The 21,748-nt window shown below is 40.9% G+C and overlaps 2 protein-coding genes across 2 annotated transcripts in view; one reads left to right on the top strand and one right to left on the bottom strand.

Annotated features, from left to right (window-relative positions):
- Window positions 1–2,974: 2,974 nt before the first annotated feature.
- On the bottom strand, window positions 2,975–11,776 carry dhodh (dihydroorotate dehydrogenase). The gene is made up of 9 exons (XM_084016130.1): window positions 11,664–11,776; window positions 10,641–10,853; window positions 10,347–10,546; window positions 8,967–9,049; window positions 8,372–8,559; window positions 7,308–7,421; window positions 5,921–6,074; window positions 5,679–5,838; window positions 2,975–5,100 (listed from the first exon to the last, which is right to left on the bottom strand). The coding sequence occupies exons 1-9, from the start codon at window positions 11,679–11,681 to the stop codon at window positions 4,989–4,991; spliced, it is 1,242 nt and encodes a 413-aa protein (XP_083872256.1). The 5' UTR covers window positions 11,682–11,776; the 3' UTR covers window positions 2,975–4,988.
- Window positions 11,777–15,688: 3,912 nt separating this feature from the next.
- The window catches only part of pkd1l3 (polycystic kidney disease 1-like 3), a 6,364-nt gene continuing 304 nt past the window's right edge, over window positions 15,689–21,748 (top strand). Inside the window, exons 1-11 of the mRNA XM_084010337.1 lie at window positions 15,689–15,804; window positions 15,911–16,141; window positions 16,589–16,690; window positions 17,277–17,455; window positions 18,078–18,224; window positions 18,309–18,511; window positions 19,464–19,651; window positions 19,884–20,016; window positions 20,413–20,608; window positions 20,726–20,948; window positions 21,086–21,170. Coding sequence (XP_083866463.1) covers window positions 15,745–15,804; window positions 15,911–16,141; window positions 16,589–16,690; window positions 17,277–17,455; window positions 18,078–18,224; window positions 18,309–18,511; window positions 19,464–19,651; window positions 19,884–20,016; window positions 20,413–20,608; window positions 20,726–20,948; window positions 21,086–21,170 — 1,747 coding nt within the window. The 5' untranslated portion in view covers window positions 15,689–15,744. The remainder of the gene's footprint in view (window positions 15,805–15,910; window positions 16,142–16,588; window positions 16,691–17,276; window positions 17,456–18,077; window positions 18,225–18,308; window positions 18,512–19,463; window positions 19,652–19,883; window positions 20,017–20,412; window positions 20,609–20,725; window positions 20,949–21,085; window positions 21,171–21,748) is intronic.

Raw genomic sequence — 21,748 nt, 5'->3', positions numbered from 1 at the left:
CACAGGCATACGACATGCTGCACACAGTAGACGGAAACCCACAGATCAGCCTCCACATTATATTCACTCCCAACACTGCACACAAGAACGCCTTTGGCAGCAAGTCTTATTTAAAGTCGAAGCGGAAACATTGCATGCCTTCAGCACTTATAGATTTAGCAGTTTTATCTCCCTTCCTCACAGATTTTATTTGGCTCGGTCATTTCACAGGTTTCCAGGTTTAAGTCGCAGCTTTGGCATGGTTCTCTGCAGGGCTTTCGTGCTCTTGCTCTGAAGTTATTCCAATGCTGGCGTCTCTCTGGTGTTTTTGCGGTCACGGTCCCGTAAGCACGCAGTATCTTGATCTTTGGCAGTCTAATGCAGGTTTCCTTTTAAAATGTTTTGTCTGAATTCACTGCGACGTCGACTCCGAGAAGCCTCCCCCATACAAAGTTGCTGCCATTGACATGATTGGCAGTGAAAATGGCGTTAGATCTCGGCTCTCATCAGACTCCACAACCTTTTTGCCTCTTGCTGTATGAAAAGTCTTTCAACAAATTCCAGGCTGTTTTAGACTTTTCCCCAGGGGTTGCTTCCATTTTTTAACATATAAAAAGGTTTTTGGTAATCTCACATTTGAGTGAAAGTGCTGTATAGATCAACACCTACTGACAAACAACAAATTATGTTTGGTAGGGGTTTACACAATTCAACCGTCACATTCCCATTTCAATATATTTGCAACAGGAAATTCTGCTTTGAAATTTTGAGTTGATGCGTCGAAATGAAACCTCATACCATCATTAAACTGTGTAGCTAACAAATCATCATAGTAATCGTTAGCTCTTTAATCCCTACGTCCTGCAGTCAGCCATCTGCCCATGCAATGCTTCATAGCATTTGTTTGTTTAATGGATTCATTTTATGTACTCAGTGTTACTCGACACTGCTGGGGGACACAGCAAACCTTCTTGCCAAAGTGTGCATTGTGTTTTTGTTCATTTCTATTGCAGGCATAAACAGTTTAGTTCTAATAAAGGTCAAATTCATTAAGGGCACTCACTGGACTGATACACATTTATCAAAAACCCAGACAAAATTGGATCTTTTAGTCCTCATGCCTCATCCTCCAGAAGCCTATAAAATCATAAAGTCTCTTTCATTACAAATAATGCTAATTAGCTCTGGCATCTCATGCTCCAGAACACAAAAACACAAATATGACACAAAAACCTCCATAAATCACATTTGAAAAGGTCATATTTGGTCAAATATAAACGCAACACTTTTGTTTTTGCTCCCATTTTTCATGAGATGGACTTAAAGATCTAAAATTCATTCCAGATACACAATATTACCATTTCTCTCAAACATTGTTCACAAATCTGTCTAAATGTGTGATAGTGAGCACTTCTGCTTTGCTGAGATAATCCATCCCACCTCACAGGTGTGCCACATCAAGATGCTGATCTGACATCATGATTAGTGCATCTGTGGCATTTTGCTGTGAGACAAAACTGCACATTTCAGGGTGGCTTTTTATTGTGGACAGTCTAAGGCACACCTGTGCACTAATCATGATGTCAGATCAGCATCTTGATGTGGCACACCTGTGAGGTGGGATGGATTATCTCAGCAAAGCAGAAGTGCTCACTATCACACATTTAGACTGATTTGTGAACAATGTTTGAGAGAAATGGTAATATTGTGTATCTGGAATGAATTTTAGATCTTTAAGTCCATCTCATGAAAAATGGGAGCAAAAACAAAAGTGTTGCGTTTATATTTTTGTTGAGTGTAGCAAATACATTTTTTTGAGCCGATTTTGCTGCAAGATAAAGCCAGTTTTTTTGTTTGTTTTTTTTTTTACTGTTGGTCAGACCACTTTCGTCTCTGGGAACTTGTGATTCTTCTGAAATTTCATAAACCGATCTATTATTATTTCCTGAATTATTAGTAGCCTATTTTAACTAAATGCTAAGGCCGAGCAGAGTGATGTAGTTTATAACTCAATGTGAAGAAAGCCGTCTGACTGCATTAGCATCGTCTTGGTCACATGTTAGGCATACAAATCTTACAAAGGCAGAATGGATGTTTTATGTTCATTCATTGCTGTATTTTTTGTCTTTATCCTTGTAGTAACAACTAATTCCCTCCTCTTCACTGGCTGTGTGTAGCCGACTACCAGAACATCTGCTTTCCACAGATAACAATATGTGTGTTGGTTAGTCACTCATTCTGCTCACTAAAAGGACATTAGTGTACTTTACTTATTTCTTAATGTCGTCTACTTGCCTGAAAGAGACTAAGTTGACTTGAGTAAACTGGATATTTGCGTTTCTGCAGTGCAGCGTACGTTTCTGTCTGTATGGATTAGAAACTTTTGAAGAAGTAGAGCATTTAGAGTCTAGGTAAGTATAGGTCACTCAGTATTTACATTGATCAGCTTTGATTGCATTACTGAAAATTTTGTCAGGCCATTTTTTCTGGATGTTATAGTTACAACTCAAACCCCTGGCAGGCTAATGCTAATATTACAATATCAAAATGTGATGCGGTTTCTTCAGAAAATACTTGCCCTCGTTAGGTGGTGTACTGGCCTGTCTCCTGGAATCTCCTCCATGCTCTTGACACTGTGCTGGGGGACACAGCAAACCTTCTTGCCACAGTGCGCATTGATGTGCCATCCTGGATGAGTTGCACTAACTGGGCGACTTCTGTGGGTTGGAGAAACCGCCTCATGCTACCTCTAGCGGTGCAAACACTGCCAAAATTCAAAAAAGAAAAAAATCTGCCAGAAAGGCCAAGAACAGAGAAATGGTCTGTGGTCACCACCTGCAGAACCATTCCTTTATGGCTTGCTAATTTCCAATCGTTTCCACCTGTGGTCTGTTCCATTTAACAGCAGGTGAAATTGATTCCCAATCAGTGCTGCTTCTTAATTGGACAGGCTGATATCTCAGAAATGATTGACTTGCAGTTACATTATGTTGTTTTAGTGTTCCCTTTATTTTTTTGAGCAGTGTATAACGCTGACATACAATAGATCATTATTTGAGTAATGCTCCTTTCAGATGATATACAACCAATGCTGACCTTCCTTTTTCTGTTAGCTTCCACATAGCATCAAAGAAGGGCACAGAAAACATCTCTACATATGCATCCTCAATGTTATACGAGCAAACTGTGCATCTCAGTGGCAATCAGTTTTAAAGTTGTGTTTGTCTGGAAGCCAGAAAGAGTCTCCTCCCCCTTGTGACACCACATATGGGGTACAAGCCAGTCTGGACTCGGCCTCAGGGAGGGAGAGGAGGAAGGAGGTACTCACAGCTGATCCTCACAGCACTGCAACATTCACTGGCTATGTCTCAGCCCCACGGTATATTCTAGAATTAGCAGGCATTGTGTTATGAAGGCATCACTATGTGTCAATGAATAAGCAAAAAAAAAAAAAAAACAAGAATGGGAATAAAAGACACGGGCCTCCGCAACCACTGGGAGGCCTTGACACCTCAAAACCTCCATCTAATAGCAACAAAGGAGAGTTGGAGCTTAACTGAGGGGGAGAGGACTTGATAAAGGCGTTCTCTGCTGCATAAAAAAGTAATCTTAATTCTTTCAAAGCAGGACATCTCTTAAATCATCAACACTCCATGGTTTGCTGCTGCCACAGATGATTAGGAAGCATCTGTTGAGGCAGAAGATGTTTCTCTGTAATTGTTCAAATCAAACTAAAACATTACTGCTGCTCTTCCCACATCGTAACCTTGTTTTTGTTTTGTATTTTATTATGGTTGTACCTTACAGCGTATTTTCAGGTCTGAGTGATTCATTTGCCTGAACACATGTTGTTCACCGCCACACACACACACACAAAACAGATTTTGCCGAAATCTAAAGGACGGTACACTGTACGAGTACATTCAGAGTCAAAACTAGTACATTATTCCCAACCTGCTCTCACAGAACACATTACACATGCCACTGCCTGAGAGTTTTTTTTATTTTTTTTTTTATCACTGCAGAGGAAAAACCCAAGGTCCACTTTTATTTCATCAGCTTCAAGGTCTTTCAGTGCAGGATAAAGAAAAATGGTTTCACACAGCCTGACTTAACCTGAGCAAATGTAAAATATAGCGATGATTTCGTTTGAGAAGTCTTGCTTTTGAGAGACAGTCGATCAAACGGTCAACATAGTCGGTACTGTTCATCCTCTGGAGTCCATGAATAACCACAGCAGATCCCATGACTCAGTCTTTTTTTTCTTTTTTTTTTTAAACACGAGGTGATAATTCAAAATCATAAAAACAATAAAAAACAAAGCTCTAGTTGAAAGCGTCACCAAGAGAGCATTCGTTTTTGTGTCATTAATTATGCTCTCATAGTAGTTGGATTGCAGTTGTGCATCTCTCACACTCGAACAAATACCTATAGTTGTATGAGGTACATCTAGTGTATCGCCGTTGCCAGGGATGGAACTTTCCTCTTTTTGTGCAGAATCATCTTGAATACGTCTTCAGGAAATGTTTACACTCAACCGTTCATTCATGAATTGTCTATTTTCAGATGGAATTTCTGTATTGGACAGTTTCAAAGCTGAAGATAACAAACGCGTTTTGCTATTTCATCCATATAACCTGCATGTATTTTCTTTATACACAAGATAATAGTTTGTATACGTATGTAATAAAAAAAAGTGAGGTTTGTTTGGTGTCAGTATGAACTTGAGATACACTTATTGCTGTTACACTGTAACAAAGGATGAACGTCTGAAATAGAAACACAACCTCACCTCAGCTTCTTAATACATCTTAGAACTTTTTGTTAGCGAAGTAAAGGTGAGAAGCCTTTTCCTGTTTGCTCATCACATAAATACGGTTTCAACAGCGACATGTTTGGACCATATCTCATCCTGGAAATCAAGGCGGACGGATTAACACTCGATATTCAGGATTCATCCCAGTTCAGAAAAAAGGCGAGGGTCATGTTGCTGATGGAGAGGATGGCAACTACAGGTTAACATTTACCATCTCTTCCAGCCGGCTCTGCTTATGTGTCGACCCGTCTGCTTCCCTGTGATCCGCTCCCACTGCCTCCGATACACTGCTGAAACCTTGTTCTCTGTAAAAGGAAAATGTGGAAGGAAGGAGAACACATTTGTGTTGAGAATTAAAGGATATTTTTCCACACTTAAAGGACAGAGCACTTGATGTACAAGAGCAACAAGGAGTGGAGATGCACTATCCAACTAGCTCAGCAGGATAAATACTGTTACTGTTACTGTTATGGACTAATTTACAAAGCTTGGGCTATACTTTCCATCAGTTATATCCTAAAAAGAAGTCAGACAGAGCAAGATGACTATACAGTTTATACACAAGCCAACATCTTAACCAGATTATGTGAACCAATTGATTCAGGGACGAAACCAAAAGTGAGTGACCTGAAATGTCCCTAACATTCAGAAAATTGTGCGTACCGCCACCTACAGCATTTACGGTAGGTCAAAGTTGAACCACAAAATCAGTTTATGAATTGTAACAGACAGTTTTGCTAATAAAATTACCATTCACGTTCATTTTAAGCACTACATTCACAAATTCCAGCCCCTCACTTGGGGAGTGAAATGTTAAAACCAATAACCAATAATAAGACCATTAAAGGAAAACCCTTTATTTCCCGTTCACAGTGATACTCACTTAAGAAGTTGTTCCAATTCTCGCTTTATCTTCGTCACTACAGGCGGGCCCTGGTAGGTCAAAGCTGTGTAGAGCTGAACCAGTGATGCACCGGCACGGATCTTCTCCATAGCATCCTGCCCACTGGCCACGCCACCGATTCCAACAATTAGTACTTTACCTATGAAAAAGCGTAATTGTATCATGTATAGTATGTACCATCTTCATACTCTGGGGATCATCAATAGAAAGAAAGTGAGTACCTTTAGTGAGGTTGTACATCTCTCTCACTGTGTTAGTAGAGAGGTCTTTGAGAGGCTGGCCACTCAGCCCACCAACCTCACACTTATGACAATCCTGAAGCGTTTCTGGTCTGGACACTGTGGTGTTAGACACCATTAAACCTTCCACTCCCAGCTGCAAACACGAAGCAGAACAAACACAAAGGAGAGGACAGGGAGTGAGCGACGTGTGTGACGGCATCTACAGAAGCAGAACTGATGCATGTAGGCGGCCATGAGCGTAGGCCTCTAATGTGCATTGTACTGTGACAACGAGAGGGAGGCAGAGTGCTGTTTAGATATCGCTCTCCTCTTCTTCAAGTCTCTTCCATTAAGGGTTGTCACGTCCTCGCTCCAATGAGCACAAAAACACCACTCTGTTTTTTAATGTACACTTAAAACAGTGTTCTGCTGAGGCTGCTGTGAAAAGAGAGAGGAGGGCTGAGAGTAGAGTTGAGAAGATGGATTGTTTCTTACTTTACCTAAATTAATTTGCTATCTAGTTAAGGCAGTTTAAGTTATTTGCATATGCATTCATAACTGCTACTTTTGCCAATAAAATGGTTAATTGACTACACAATTAAAAATCTGATATTGTTGGTCATTTTAATCAAACACATTTATTCTGACAGCTGCCTTAGAGACTCCTTGTCTTTTCACAGCAATTCTGTCTTCTGTACTACTGTTAGGATATAGTGACATCTGGAGCAAATATGACAAGAAGTTATGTTTTAGTAAAGTTACCAACTGCAGCTTTAAAGGTGACATCCATCGATGCTTGTATTCAGTTACCACCAACACATCCAGAATAATATGTTCCTAAAATGGCAGCAATTGTGAAATTCAGCCAAATTTGAAGTTTAAGCCTTCAACTCCGACTCCGTCTCACTTTGTCTCTCTGGTCGAGCTAACATTCATTTGCAGTAATGTCACAGTGATGTTAGTGCTCGGTGCACGTTGGAAAAGCTATAGGCTGCCAGGCTTGTGTCCACCTCCCACGTCACCCAAAACAAAGAGTCGGACACTCTTTGCAGCGAGCCGGACAAAGTTCACAGATAGCGCTGTGGCTAATTTGATTGTGCACTAATTATTCTACATTTAACATTAATATGCCACTTTGAATAGAGGGTGACATTCGGAAAACAGCGATTACAAATGTATCCCTCCAAGGAAAAAAAATAGACTCACAGACACAAGGTACATAAACCTATCTGAATTAAAGTTGCACATACCCATACATGTAAGACACAACAGAAATGGGAAAAAAACCCATCAAGGAATAAAAATATATTAGATAATAATTAAATTAAATCAAGAACAAACTAAAATCAAAGACACAATTTGGAAATGAAATGACATGACTTCTAACCTCAGAGACAACATCAGCAATGTCTTGTTTATCCTGGGCAGTGAGGTCAGGAGCGATCTTCACAAGGACCGGGGGTTTGCGTTGTCCCTGCAGGGCATCACGCTCCTTCAACACCTGAGCAGATTATATGTGAGGATATCAGGTGAGGGGGGAGAGAGCTACAATTCCTGGAAACTAGACAGAAACCCTGTGTACTGTGAAAGCCTCAGGAATAAGGATTACAAATTCTACCTCTGAACCTACCTACCTACTTTGTTTAAAGAGCATCTTAACACTATGTTCAAGCTTAAAAAGATCAAATAAAAAAATTAAAAAAAGATCAAAGATCAAAAAGATGCTTTCAAGCCGTGACAGACACCTAATGGGGTGTGATAAGGTTACGTTTATGTTCTTTGTGTATTGTCCCTGTTCACATAAAGTACGACGGCGTATTAGGGCCACTGTCGAAAAAAAAAAAAAAAAAAAAAAAAAACGGAGCCGAGAGAGGTGGGCAATATTCTGAGATTAAAAGTCGCAAATCTGCAAGTTTTAAAGTGGCAAATTTGCTAGTTTATTACGATGCTAACAACCGGCATTTATGCTAGCTAACTTTCCATGAATGTCGCTTTTATCTTTCTAATTAATCCATCCAAACGTGCGACAACGCTTTACTAAGGTCCTTAGGGTGATGGCTGTTGATCGTTATTGTTGGTTAATTTTATATGGGCCAAATTGTCATTTTATGTGTGTTTGTTGATCGGGTGGTCTGCCTTAGCTAGTTTGCTCAAATTTGCTAGTTTATTAAGATGCTAACACCCGGCATTTATGCTAGCTAACTTCCCATGAATGTTGCTTTTATCTTTCAAATTAATCCATCCCAACGTTCAACTCATGCTTTTGTGACTCTTGTTGTATATGGGAGAACACAATTTGGCAAGACTTTTTCATGATTAAGATCTACAGTGTATGACGGTGACTTTAGTTCACTTGAAATGTGCATGCAAGGATGAGCGATGAGGTCACATGATGAAGGTTCATGGCGTTTACATTGATGTCACTATAGAGTCCCGTTTGCACAGTCCTACCGTATGTAGGAGCCGGCGGAGCTCCTCCTTCCCCTGTAGATCCCTGAGACCTGGTGTATTAGGGCTGCTGACATTGACCACCAGGTAGTCAGCCAGCGGGCCCAGCACTCTCACCCCCTCCATGTAATCCGCCCCTGCGTCCTGGGACAGCTTGTTCTTCCCCAGGTTGATGCCCAGGGGAAGGCCAGCTATAAACAGAGAGACACGCGCATGAATGCAAATGACAAACACACACACACACACGCACGAAAGTTCAGACAAGCACAAAAACAGGCTGCTTCATCAGACACATGACTCAACTGGGGCAGAGTCTGCTGAGGTGCTAAATGAGCTGGAAGCAGGTATGGATCAGACACACTAAAAATGTCAGACAAGGACAGACACAGAGTGTATTTAATCACATGTACTCTAGAATTTGGCTTCCCTGTAACAGTGTACAAGTGATTCAATACACAATTAAAAAAAATGCACACCCGAAAAAAAACAAAAAACTGACTTAATGTGGTAATAAAACTTTAAGCAAATTCAATGTTTAAAAAGTAAAAATGACGAACAGGTTGATGTTTTCCCACTGTGATCAGAAGTAGCTGCTAACCTTTACTTTTCTGCTGCTGTGTCTCTCGCCTGGTCTTCAGCCTCTGCTCTGCTTCTGCCAAACCACAGCTGTTGAATCCATACCTTGATAGAAGCACATGCAAACACACACATTTAAATAATGTTTATATACATAAACATATATATTTTGTAAACTTTGCAATGCATAAATAATGTTGATGAACTAATTAGATGGCCCCTTTTCTAAAATGTATTGAAATCTTGCTTGTTGAGGACTTTTCTATATGAGCCGGTGGAAACCGTATGATTGTGTCTATATGGGGATGTGAAAGAGTACATACTCTCTATGGAGACACTTTGCAAACCGACATCCAAGATGTTGGGTGAATCCTCATGGGGAATCATATTCTTTCAGTGCCTGCAATTTCGGAGGGACTTGCTTCCTTAGAGCATTGGAGGAAGTCTCATAATAATGAGACATTTCTTGTTAGAAAATCAAACTTCCTTGTTTTGACAACCAACACAATTATAATGAGGAGCTTCCAGGCGGGGTATGTGTTGGTATAAGTGCAGGATTGTGTATGATGTATTACTGCAATTTGTCGGGGAGATGCTGATCTTTCATTATGCATGTTTTCTTTAGTGATACACACATACTAATGAAGCAAATAAAGCGTTCACATCTCAGCTGGAAATATTGTGGAAATACTGAGCTGTTGTATACATTATATCCAACTAGGTCAACCTTAGAATAACCTAATCACGCACACACAATACTAAAGCCGTAACATAAGAATATCTACAGAAAATGTAAACATTTTAATTGGATTTTGCGAGATCCACCGGCAAAGCTTTTTAATCTACAGGCTTCTATTTTCTGTTCCAATATCTCATATGTAAAATACCATAAATGACCAATTTCAGTGCGTATAATGACAGAGAAAAAACAAATCAGAGCTGGGAAATAAAGATTTCTATCATGTGTTGCAAATTAAAATTAAGAGCTTGATGAAAGCATAATCTCTTTGAACATACTGAGCGGTGTGAATAAATACACTGCTGCTAATATACCATGAGATTACCGTCCTCGGCTCTTGTTCCCCGTCTTAAGGATTTGAACATAAACTAAGACTAATGTGACTCCTTTACAGTTACATAAATTGAATGAACTCTTTGTGGGATGTTACATTAAAGTAGGCTGTTGATCTACAGAACACGTTTGATGAAAAAGAAGAGAGAAAGAATTGATGAATTTCTAGTGTAAAGAAAGCAACTAAAATAAATCAGCATCTACATCTACAATACAGGTTGGATCTAATTACTACCTAGTAATAAAATACTGTGACATTAATTGAACCGTATCGCCCAACATGTTATTGTGTACATTCAGTTAACATCATGTCGCGCATTAAAAACATACCTGTTAATAATTGCATGGTCTTTAGAGAGTCGAAACACACGTGGTTTGGGGTTCCCCTCCTGAGGTTTGGGAGTGATTGTGCCTACTTCAACAAAGCCGAAACCCACCTTGTACAACCCGTCTACGGCCTCTCCGTGCTTGTCGAAGCCTGCCGCAATCCCAATAGGGTTTCTAAACTTTAGTCCCAGGACGTTCACTTCCTGTAGACACACAAAAACAAACAGAACAAAGTCTTTAAGTGTCTCACATCAAGGGAAAGATAATGTGAGCAGAAAGGGTGCATCATGGGCGTACCAATGATGCAGGGTCCTGGTAGCGGCTCAGAGGAACCAGACCCAGACTAATCATCTTGACTGCCAACACGTGTGCCGTCTCTGCTCCCACAATCCTCTGCAGCAGGGGCATCAGCTGATTGGTATAGAAACGCTCATCTCCAACTGCAGTGAGGTAGGAGGCAAACAGAAGGCTGCCCGAGCCGATGACCTTCACGGCATCTTTTAACTGCTTCTGTTGACAAAAGCATAAATACATAAATACATACAACTAACTCTTGAAAAAAGAACTTCAGTCCAGCATTAATTACTGTGAACAGCCTTGTAATAGTTCATTAAAAACATTCATTTTGCAGGGACACAATCCTCACACTAACAAGGGTTTGGATAGGTGTTTTTGTTAGGTGTAAAGGTGGGACTTTAAACTGCAATAACTGATTTTCTGGCCATTTGTTGGAACCAGAAACAAGTTAGAAAAGTTAAGAATGACATATCATCATCCTTTCAGTTGTTTCAGTGAAACCAGCTGAAGTACTCCGTAGCAATACCACACTATAGAAAAACAGTAAAGAAATAAGTAACTTTCTTCAATAATAAAGTGGAGTAAACATGCTATTGGCTAACTCAATAATCCCAACTATCTTAATCACAACCTGATTGTTGTGATTATTGAGTGTGATAGTAAACCAGCCTTACTGTGTGGAGGACACTGTGAGTTAGTTACGTCTGTCAGTAACGTTAATGGATTTAAACGTTGCACACTCTTAAAATCATTAACATCCGACTTTGTGCTGTTTTCTTACAAAAACGTTGGCGTTTTCAAAGGGCGAGTAACGTCAGCGCTAATGGCAAAGACACAGCATGTGTTTCTGTATGCAAAGCAGCAGCGAAGCTAACCAGCAGTTTCCTGGTTCAACGTTACTTTTTAGGCGGAGCGACCGAGCTAGCAAACAGGAAATAAAGAGTCGTGGCGACGTTTCAAATGTTCGCATTCAGCAGAAATGAAAAGATAAATAAACGCGAAATAAGTTGCCTGTGATGTTACCTTCAGATGTCCCGCCATGGACGCAGTTCACTCATTGCTTTTAAGGGCACTGAATCATTTCATAAGTGTCACACAAACACACGCGGTTACAGCTTCCGCCACATCCTCTCGCGATATTTCCATCCTGGATTGAGAGAAACCTGACAGAGGGGAGATGCAGAGATATTGGCAATTCACAGACGTCTTTAAAGAACTTATCATTATACATATGATAATAATATTATATGTATTTCATATATATTGTTTTAATGTTCATGTTAACAGCAAATACAGATGTCCTTGGTCGTTATGGGAGGTTGGGGTTGTGGGACATTTGGTGATGATGATGGCAGCTTCACTTTGCATCTTGTTTGAGTATCTGCGGTGATTTTCCTAATATATTGAGAACATATGTAGACTTTTTCTGGAGAAAACGCCCTGATTTCCATCTGCAGACGCAAGTGATCTTAATGAGCTCCAGCCGAAGGTCCTGCAGCACTATGTGCTTTAGCTCTGTATATAATAACCACTATGGGCATGCTACTCCGATCTGCTCTCTTTTGGTGGATTTCAGTAGGATTTCTATCTATACCAGAAAAGTCTGAGGCCTGCACAGGCAACGACTTTCCTCATCTGCATTGTGAATTTGTTTTCAGAAATGTCTGTTTTGAATTTGTTGGGGGATCTGAAACCTGGTCCCAAGCCAGGAGCAGATGTGAACAACGAGGAGGGGAGCTCCTGAAGGTGTTGAACAGCCCGATCAAAATGTTCCTGAAGAACCTCACCAGAGAGGGAAACACCAGCAAGTTCACCTGGTGGCTGGGGGAGGGGGCCCAGGGACAGTACCAGGAACCCACCATAAGTGAGTAAAACGCACGCACACCATGCATTTCTTTTTTTGGTGTATTTCATTTTAAAGTTTAATGTTTTTCACGTGTGGTCCTTAAATCAGTAGTTGTATCTTTTTGGAACCTTGTGCTTTACATGCAGAGTGGTGGGAAGTTCAAGCATAAATATATTTTTTAATTGTTTGATTTGATTTATGATCACATTACTTAAATATTATTCAATATTTCAAAGAAAAAAGAGGTACCAACAAAATGGGAAAAGCACATTTATTTAAAATAGTTCTATTATTCCTTTAATAAAGGGTACAAAAGGACAAACTCCTCAAATGCATCGGTGTTTATTGTTTTCAAAATACAATCAGCACTACATGAAAATGTTTTCTTTAACAATACTTGAAAGCTTCGTAAATAAGAAATTTAATTTAATGTATTATTTCTCATCGAGATGACAATACATAACTGCATCATTAAATTACAGAACAAAGTTTTCCGGTGATTGAATATTTATCTGATTTTGTTAAAAGTGGCCCTGTTGAGATTGACAGATATTGTGTGTCAATTTGAGTTATTATGTCACTTCAGCATTCATTCTTATTGAATCCCCCTGTTCAAGTTATATGTGAGCCCCACTTTTTAAGTTAGCTGGTTTCCTTGTGACATAAGTGTTTACTCAACTCACAAGCAAAAATAATGATAATTGATCAAACTTTATTCATATAAATTAATATACCGGTACATAAAATAATATTTTTGATTTGTTGGTAAAACAAAACAATTAATTTGAAGACTTTCCACTGGGATCTACTGAATCTGATGTGATGGCCGTCTGAAAAATAACTGACAGATTAATTTATATTTGCATAATCGTTTTTTTTTTTGTTATTCATTGGGTTCAGGGTAATGCAAAAATTAAGCTTTCCTCATAGCATGTCTGTGTGTGTTTATACACACTTTTTTTGCAAAACAGAAAATGCTGACTTTTCAAAGGACAACTGCACGTACATGAAGCTGGATCCTCTTCAGGTCGTCATAACTTCTGACTGCAACCAGAGACGAGGCTTCCTCTGCACCCAGCGTACGCATCAACAACTTACTAATCACTGCTTTCACAGCGTCCTTAATTCCTTCGTCTTTCCTTCCTTTCTTCTCATGTATTCACAACAACTGAGTAGTTTTACATTTTTCTTTTTTCCTTACATGCAATATGCTGTTTGTTAATTGTGTCGTTCTTGTTTCAAAGTTGTGTGTGTGTCTTCATCAAAGACAAAGGTAAGAGATACATTTCACACTCTAGAAGTCATAATAACATCCAGCCTCAATTTTTCATGGAAGTTTTGTTCACATTTCCTCTGCAGAACATGCTGGTGTCCAGTCAGGCAACCAGATCTCGTAAGTTGGATCGAAACCAAAATGTCTCATCATTTCAATCAACAATGAAAGTGGGGGAACAGAAAGGTCATGAAGCTGAGTTTGTGTTTCTCTCTCTACACTTCTCAAATACACTCTGTTTTCAGGACCCAAAAGGGGTGTAGATGCCATGGCTTCATCTGTTGCAAACATTGAAAACCTTCTCCTGGTGAGAGATGCCTCATTAATTTTACATACAGACTGTTGACCAATGAATCATGAAGGTCATTTAGTAGTTAATCATACGTCAAAAATGCACAAGTGCTGTTTTTCTGAGCCAGGAAGCCGATAAAGAACTACTGCGAATGGAAACCACCGTAGGGGAACCGACAGACGACAACAGGGTGGGTATCTTCACTTAGGAAAGCCTGTGGTAAATACTTCTTTATGCTGTGAGGTCACCGTGGCACATTAAGTGAATGTTTGTTGTCCCTTTCACAGGACAAATTCATTCAGTATTTGTTGGAAGGCACACGAAAGCTGACGTCAAAATTTGCTTTGGAAAACAACGAAACGATCAGTCACATCATCAACTGTAGCACCGGCATCTTCCGTCTCTCAACGAGCAAATGTGACCTCCAGACTAACCCAAACCCTACCGTAAGTAACCTGACAGCTTTAAGCAATCGTACACATTTTGTCATCATTGTGGCTGTTACTATCAGACGCTGTTGCATGTATTTCCCCCCCCATCCTCAAACAGTCTTTGTTTGAGGATGTCTTTGAGATCTTCCGGGCGATCTCGGTGCTGGTGGGTTTGGCAACCACAGACAGAATTGTCATCAAACACCCATCAGGCATCATCTATCAGAGCAGGTAGGTGTTTTCTTTCAGACTCACCCGATAGACTATATAGCAGACAAATAAAACCTATACAGTGTTATTTCCCTCGTCCCCCCCAGACACACACCTGCTGATCTCAGCAATGCTGTGCTCGGTTCAGAGCAAGACGGTGTTTTCATCAAACTCCCGTCCTTTGCAGCACTTGGGCCGCAGGTTGGAAAGCACGGCACAGTCATCGCTCAGGTCTGTGTGTTGTTGTCATGTGAATTTATGTTTGCAGCTTTTTTTTGTCATCTAAAGCCTTTTTTTTAACAGAGCTTTTCTCTCTGTTAGCTGGCTGCATTCTCAGAGAATCCCCATCCGTCTGACGACAACGTCTCAGGGACCGTTTGTAGCCTTTTACTTAGTAACGGATTGACAGACATAAAGATGGCAAACCTGACAGAGATGATAGAGGTACAGCCGACATTGTGGAGAAAAGGGTGTGTCACACTATAATATCCTTAAGTGTCATTTCAATAACAACACTAACTTGATTTCTCTGGTTTCTCCAGATCTTTATGCCTCATCATAACGCTCCAATACTGATGAACAGCACTGTTGTGTTGGACAAAAACACAGAAGTGCTGAGCACAATTAACGTCTCAGACGCTGATGTGGCCATCTTCTTCAGCGTGGAGCCCAGTGCAAACGTGTCATTGAATCTTATGTTGTCTGCAGGGTCACCTCCTAATGATACATATTTCAGCAACACGACCACCTTGAGCCCAACAGGTAACCAAGTAGCAATAGGACCACCGTGATCCACATACATATATTAACAACTCAAAATAGTAATTAGTAAAATAGCTTTGTGTTCTTTGCGTATTAGTATCTCAGACATTTTTTTTAATATTGATTCTTGTATTATGAAGTCATATGCTGGCTGATTTTTTGCACCAGGAGACTATCGCTGGATGATAACCCCCCAGATGTTGCAGCAGACCCCTGGAGTCTGGTATGTTTCCACCAGGCTCTTCAATTCCACCTGGGAGCCGGGCCTGACGCTGAGGATCACCTCTTTTATGGGCAAGTGCTTGTACTGGCACATAGAGAGGCAGACATGGAGCACTGAAGGCTGCCAGGTGTGTTTCCACCTGGATAAAGTCCGATGAACTTGGCTGTATTGTTTTGGCTCTACATGGGCAGGAGTGTTGCATATTAGACAGTGATGTGCTGTCTTTACTTCAGGTGGGGGAGAAAAGCACTCGGGAGCAAATGCAGTGTCTGTGTAACCACCTCACGCTCTTTGGGAGCTCCTTCTTTGTGATGCCGAACTACGTGGACCTGTCTCGCACAGCAGAGTTGTTCGCCACCGTGTCTGAGAACTACGTGGTGCTGGCACTCCTGTGTGCTTTCTTTGGGCTCTACCTGGTCACGCTGCTGTGGGCCTGCTATTCTGACCGCAGGTCACGCTCCAAGGTCGGTCTCTCATAAGAAGTGTCTTTCTGTGTGTTTCATCTTCTTATGTTTTTATTTAAAGTGTGAGGTTTCAACATGGAAGAAGTGTTTGCTATTGTAAAAGTACACATATATTGTATTAATAATCTGAATCAAGTAACTCACGTTGTCAAATACATGGACTGGCATAGAAGTATAAAGTGGCCTAAAATGAAAGAAATTCAAGTAAAGTACAATATACCTCATAAATGTACTTAAGTACAGTACTTACGTAAATGTACTTAGTTACAGTCCACCACTGGTTTCAAATCAGCTACCAGAAACTCATCAGGCCTCAAATGTACAATTTAATGTTCATTAAGAACAATTTTCAAGCATACCGTTTGTGGAATGGTGGATATTTTGTTTGGAAAGTCTTCATATTATACTTTATATTATGCATCACAATTGTTTATGTTGAACTATCAGAGGAAGATGACTCTGCTGGAAGACAACCATCCAGGTGCGCCTTACAATTATCTGATCGGTGTCCAAACTGGCCATCGCAAGAATGCCGGGACTACTGCCAATGTAAGAGTCTTCTTCTTTCATTGATAGAATTACGATTTGTTTCTCTTATTTCACCTATTTATACTTCAGATTAATGCATTTTCTCCCACCTCACAGACAATCAGTGGATTCAATTCAACTTACAATATGATAGTTGTTTTAAAATCGATGAAGTCCCAACATTTGAGCTTTGTATTTACATGCTATGGTATCTTTTCAGAAAATCTAACCCAGAAGGCAACAAGCAGAGATACATTTATTTTGATAGTTTCCTTAAAGGACAGGTTCAAAGTTTTTAAAGTATATCTTAAAACAACAGTAAGGTGCTTATATGAACAACAGTCAGTGTGGATAGGGGAAATGATTATAGCAAGCAAACCCTGTTTCAATAGACACATGGCCACCTGACTTGTTTTCAGTCGGACTTGAAAAAAAGAGTTTGATTTCATGAAAATCTAAAAGTAAATGTATAACCGTGATGGCTTGCTTATCAAAAAGTAAAAGTAAGCGGACTAAACTATGACGCTTTAATGCGGTCCTTTACACAATCTTAGTTCAGGTCACTGATGTTTGAACCCAGTGTTGTTTCATCCATCATGTCATGTAGGTGACAGTGAAGCTGATTGGCTCAGAGGGCGAGAGTGACACACACAACCTCACGGATCCTGACAAGCCCGTGTTTGAGAGAGGAGCTGTCGATATGTTCCTGTTGGCCACACCCTTCCCACTGGGCGAGGTGCGAAACCTCCGGCTGCAGCATGACAACTCCGGAGGGCGTCCGTCATGGTACCAGAGACGCAATCTAAACATGTAGTACTGCTCCAGATCAGGGCCCGTCTATGGCAGCTATGTCAAAATGACTTGCTTTGTTTTGAACCCCCATATAAATCAAATTCACTGCGGCTTGAGGTATTTTTTTAGGATGTACCTTGACGTGATATTTCACGTCGTTGTGTTGGGGTTTTTTAATGCTTGAATGAATTCAGCTCTACACTGGACACAGATTAATTGGTGAGAGTCATTGTCAAGCTGTAGACAGGGCTGTCAGACTGGGTACAGGTAGCGTTTATTGCCTCTCTGCGGGACAGCTTGCCGGCTTCTTCACAGGGACACTTCCAAATGTCAGGCCTGTCTCATCATTTAGCACTACCTTGTTATCACTTCACACTAAATACCACTCTCAGCAGACGGTTCACATGCACACAAACGCCCTTTGGTGGAGAATAGATCTGAGCTATAGTATAATATAGAAAGGCAATTGGTCATAAAAAAAAATCAAACTATGAAATCCTTTTGCTGCCATTTGTTGCCCCCCGTTTGTAGTTGCCTAATGTAGCTTAAATATTGTGTTTACCTACATGGTAAATGTATAATGTTTGTTGTTTTATGATGAACCCCTTATAATAAGGTATATAAACAAGGTGACCATACAAGACCTCCAAACACGGCATGTGTTCCACTTCTTCTGTGACTGCTGGCTGAGTGCCGACCACGGAGACAACATGACCAAGAAAACCTTCAATGCTGCAAAGAACAACGAGATTGCCAGCTTCAGGTTTGACCATTCTTCACCGCTGAAATAAACCTAACTCGGCTCTTGGAGGGAATCTCATTGTGGGTTTCTGTTTTTCTCTGCCAGGAATATTTTCCAGAGCCGAACATCAACTGGCTTCAGGGATGAACACATCTGGGTGTCCATAGTGGACCCTCCCTCACGTAGTCCATTCACACGCGCCCAGAGGGTCTCCTGTTGCATGAGCCTGCTACTCTGCACCATGGCCATCAATATCGCCTTCTGGAACATTCCTATAGACGAGGACTCGCCAGTACTCTTCAAATTAGGTGAATTGCGGAGTCTTTCGTTATGTAAACATTCGTGAAACAAGTTGATTGTCAGTCTGTTGTCTCTTGATATTGTATTATCTTCTGTTTCCACACGTGTAACTGAAACTACGGAGGTGTCAGCATGTGTAGGATCAATAAGTGTGGGATGAGAAACCTGAGCAACCTTTGCTTATTGACAGACATGTTATTGTCGTCACCTACAGGCAATAGAAAGCTATTATAGTCAGTGTCTTCCACGTAACGATGCCATCTTCAGGTGCCGTTACAGCCGCCGTTTTCTTTATTTATCTCTCTCTCTTTGGACAAATAAAATCTCATCAGGACGGTGTGACTCCAATAAGTAACCAGGAGGAGGACAGGGGGACAGAGGACATACAATGCCACACATTGTTAAAGCTCAGTACTGAGTAGAAATTAGACAACATCACAAAAGTAGAAAATGTTCTCCATGTGCAGATCTAAACTGCTGCTTCTTGTATGTGTCCTTGTTAAATCAGCTGGTTGGCATAGAGACACCAGCAGTGAAGTAGGCAAACAGATGACCTTTTCCACTTTTTCAATTGACAAGTGCATGAAGATGAATATAGAAAACTGTCTTCAAGGACTGATCTGCAATAAAAATGACTGATAATACACTGGTAATAGTTTAGAGAGCATTCATAATGTTTGCCCAATTGATAGCCTGAATTTGTATACAGTGTTTTGTTGAATAATCACGTTAATATCTACAAAGGATGAGTGGCATCCTCTTATGAACACTTGTTTCTGGTCACCTTTTAGTTCCTTATAGACCCCTCAGGGGAATGTCTGCACCTTAAGCTAAATGAACTTTGTCTGTGTGTTTTCTGATGTTGGACACGTAGTTTACTTTGTCAGAGCTTTAATGAGGGTGTAGAGAGCCATACAATTCAGTCCCATCGCTCACTGACACTGCTCTTGTCTTTTCCAGGTTCATTGCAAATCACCTGGCAGGAGCTCATGGTGGGAGTACAGAGCGGTCTTCTCATGTTTCCAATCAACATACTCATCATCACCATCTTCCGAAGCATCAGACCTCGTGTGATTTCAAAATCTCAAAAAGAAGACTCCGAGGAGGACTCGAGACCCCTCGCTGTTACCATACCAACTATTCTGAAGGTTTGTTCTATGTGAACCTCTTTTGTGTGACTGAATTACCATTGCCTCATGACTGGCCATGTGAACCCAGAAACATGTTCCATTCAGGTTTGTATGTTACAGTTACTGTTCGGTGCCCAGTGTGGCTTCACGCCAACTGAGCCTTTACTGTAAAATATGTTCTCTCACTTTTCCATGTGTTCGCTCAAACAGTGTACATTTGTTTTTTTGTGCATCCCTCGGGTATCCCTAGGATGCAGAGGAGGTGATTTCTTCGGTGAGCAGTAGTCCGAGGAATAAGATGTCAGAGATGCACAGGCTGGAGTCCACGGCTGACCTCTGCCTTGCCTTGGACAGGGTGAATGAATTCATCCAGCTTATGCAAGGTAGTTTTTTATTTTTTCTGACAGCAAATAGCAAACATTGACTTCCTGATGTTAACCTGACTTAGTAAAAGAAAAAAAATGTTTGTGTACCATCTGTTGTACATTTATATAAAAGGACAAATAACCAGAACAAATAAAAAAAAACAAAAGCGCTAATATGGGGACGTGATATTGGGGCAAAAATAAAGCGTGACAATGTCCCATTAGGACACTGTGTATCTCATGAAAAGACCAAACTGACCGAGTGAGTCTCTGAACACTCTCCCCCTTCCCGAGCCTGCCAGTGACTCTCAGCGCCAGGCCCATTTATTCCCACTGAACACATGCACTAGTGAGTACTGGATGCTGTGTAGAGAAATGTGCTGACACGCTGGTCTCTATGTGATCCTGTCAAAGGGGAGAGTGAGAGTGACCCCCACTGGGTGTACTGCAGCAAGTTCCTCCTGGCTGGTCTCTGTCATCTCCTGATGTGCCTGGAAAAAGTGGATGAAAGGAACTTCCAGAGTGCCAACGAGTACCAGCAGACGCTCAACATCACCAACCTGCTGGTTCGCAAGGCTGAGATGGTCTTCAGCAGCCACTTGGCCTCCTGGTCAGCACCACGGCCAACACAGACACGGAAACAGAAGCATCTGTTTGAAGTAGAAATGTGACTGGTTTAACTGGAACATCTTGTTTTCCTCTTGTTCCTTCCTTCTCATTGGCCCAGTCCGCCCCCCGTGGTGAAGAAGAAGAAGAGGAGGTCGGCGACCTGCTGGCTGCCTTGGTGGTGCGTTTTCCTGGGCTGGTTCCTGTTGCTGTCTATCAGCGGAGTGTCCACTTTCTTCACCCTGTTGTACGGCTTAAAGTACGGCAGAGAAAAGTCCATCAAGTGGGTCATGTCTCTGGGCCTCTCCCTCTTCCAGAGTATCTTCATCCTGCAGCCTCTCAAGGTGGGGAAAACAAGAAAAACTATTTAGTATGTAGTCTAAAAGCTGTTTTCTTTCTTGCATGATTCTTGTATGTTTTGTTGCATGTTTAAGGATAATATGAACACATTTTCTTTCTCCTGGTTTGCTTTTGTTCACAGGTGATAGGCATTGCTGTCTTTTTTGCCCTGCTGCTGAAACCTGTAGCTGTTGAGGAGACTGAAGAAATTAAGCAGGTGATGTTAGGTAAGAAAAACATTATGCAGCCCATCTGAACAGGTTGGGATCTACCGGTTCCGAGACGTAAGTAAAACATTGTGTACTGGGGTGACAAACATACGACCCAAGGGTGAAGGCGTAAAATTGAAATTGTTCAATAACATGCACTGATATTCCTATTCATCTGCTCGAGGTTAAACTGTCCTAAGAGTAGAAGGCCTGATGATGGATCGGCTTTTATAGGTTACGACACGGTCGAGCCTATTTTGCTGTCATGCAGAAGACAGAGTGTCGGGTTCTTGATGTGTTCAGAGCACCTTTCAGGGAAATTGGTTAAAAAAAAAAACTTCTTAAAAGCTTGTCACTTGAAAACAAAAACTTTCATCAAATAAATATATAATATCTGTGACAACTGTAACTCTACAAACTACTGAAGACATGTAGAATGAGCAGCCTTTTGTTGGAACCTGAGGTTGCAAGATTTTAAGTTTAATCACATCAATTGTTTCATCCAAACTACCTATTTATAATTCATAAACCAGACGGAGGTATCCATTCATATTCGTTTCGGGTTGACTGCAGAGAGCTCTTATGTAATGATGCAT

Source organism: Eutrigla gurnardus (genome assembly GCF_963514095.1).
Source record: "Eutrigla gurnardus genome assembly, chromosome: 1".
Classification (NCBI taxonomy): Eukaryota; Metazoa; Chordata; class Actinopteri; order Perciformes; family Triglidae; genus Eutrigla; species Eutrigla gurnardus.
The sequence above is the reverse complement of the archived record's forward strand: the minus strand, read 5'-3'. Positions and strand labels throughout refer to the sequence as shown.

Excerpts from the sequence above, each read along its gene's own strand:
- dhodh (XM_084016130.1), bottom strand. Across the intron at positions 7,422-8,371 it reads TCCGCCGGCTCCTACATACG|GTGTTGAAGGAGCGTGATGC; the intron begins GTAGGACTGTGC and ends TAATCTGCTCAG. Across the intron at positions 6,075-7,307 it reads TTGCTGATGTTGTCTCTGAG|CTGGGAGTGGAAGGTTTAAT; the intron begins GTTAGAAGTCAT and ends TCGTGTTTGCAG.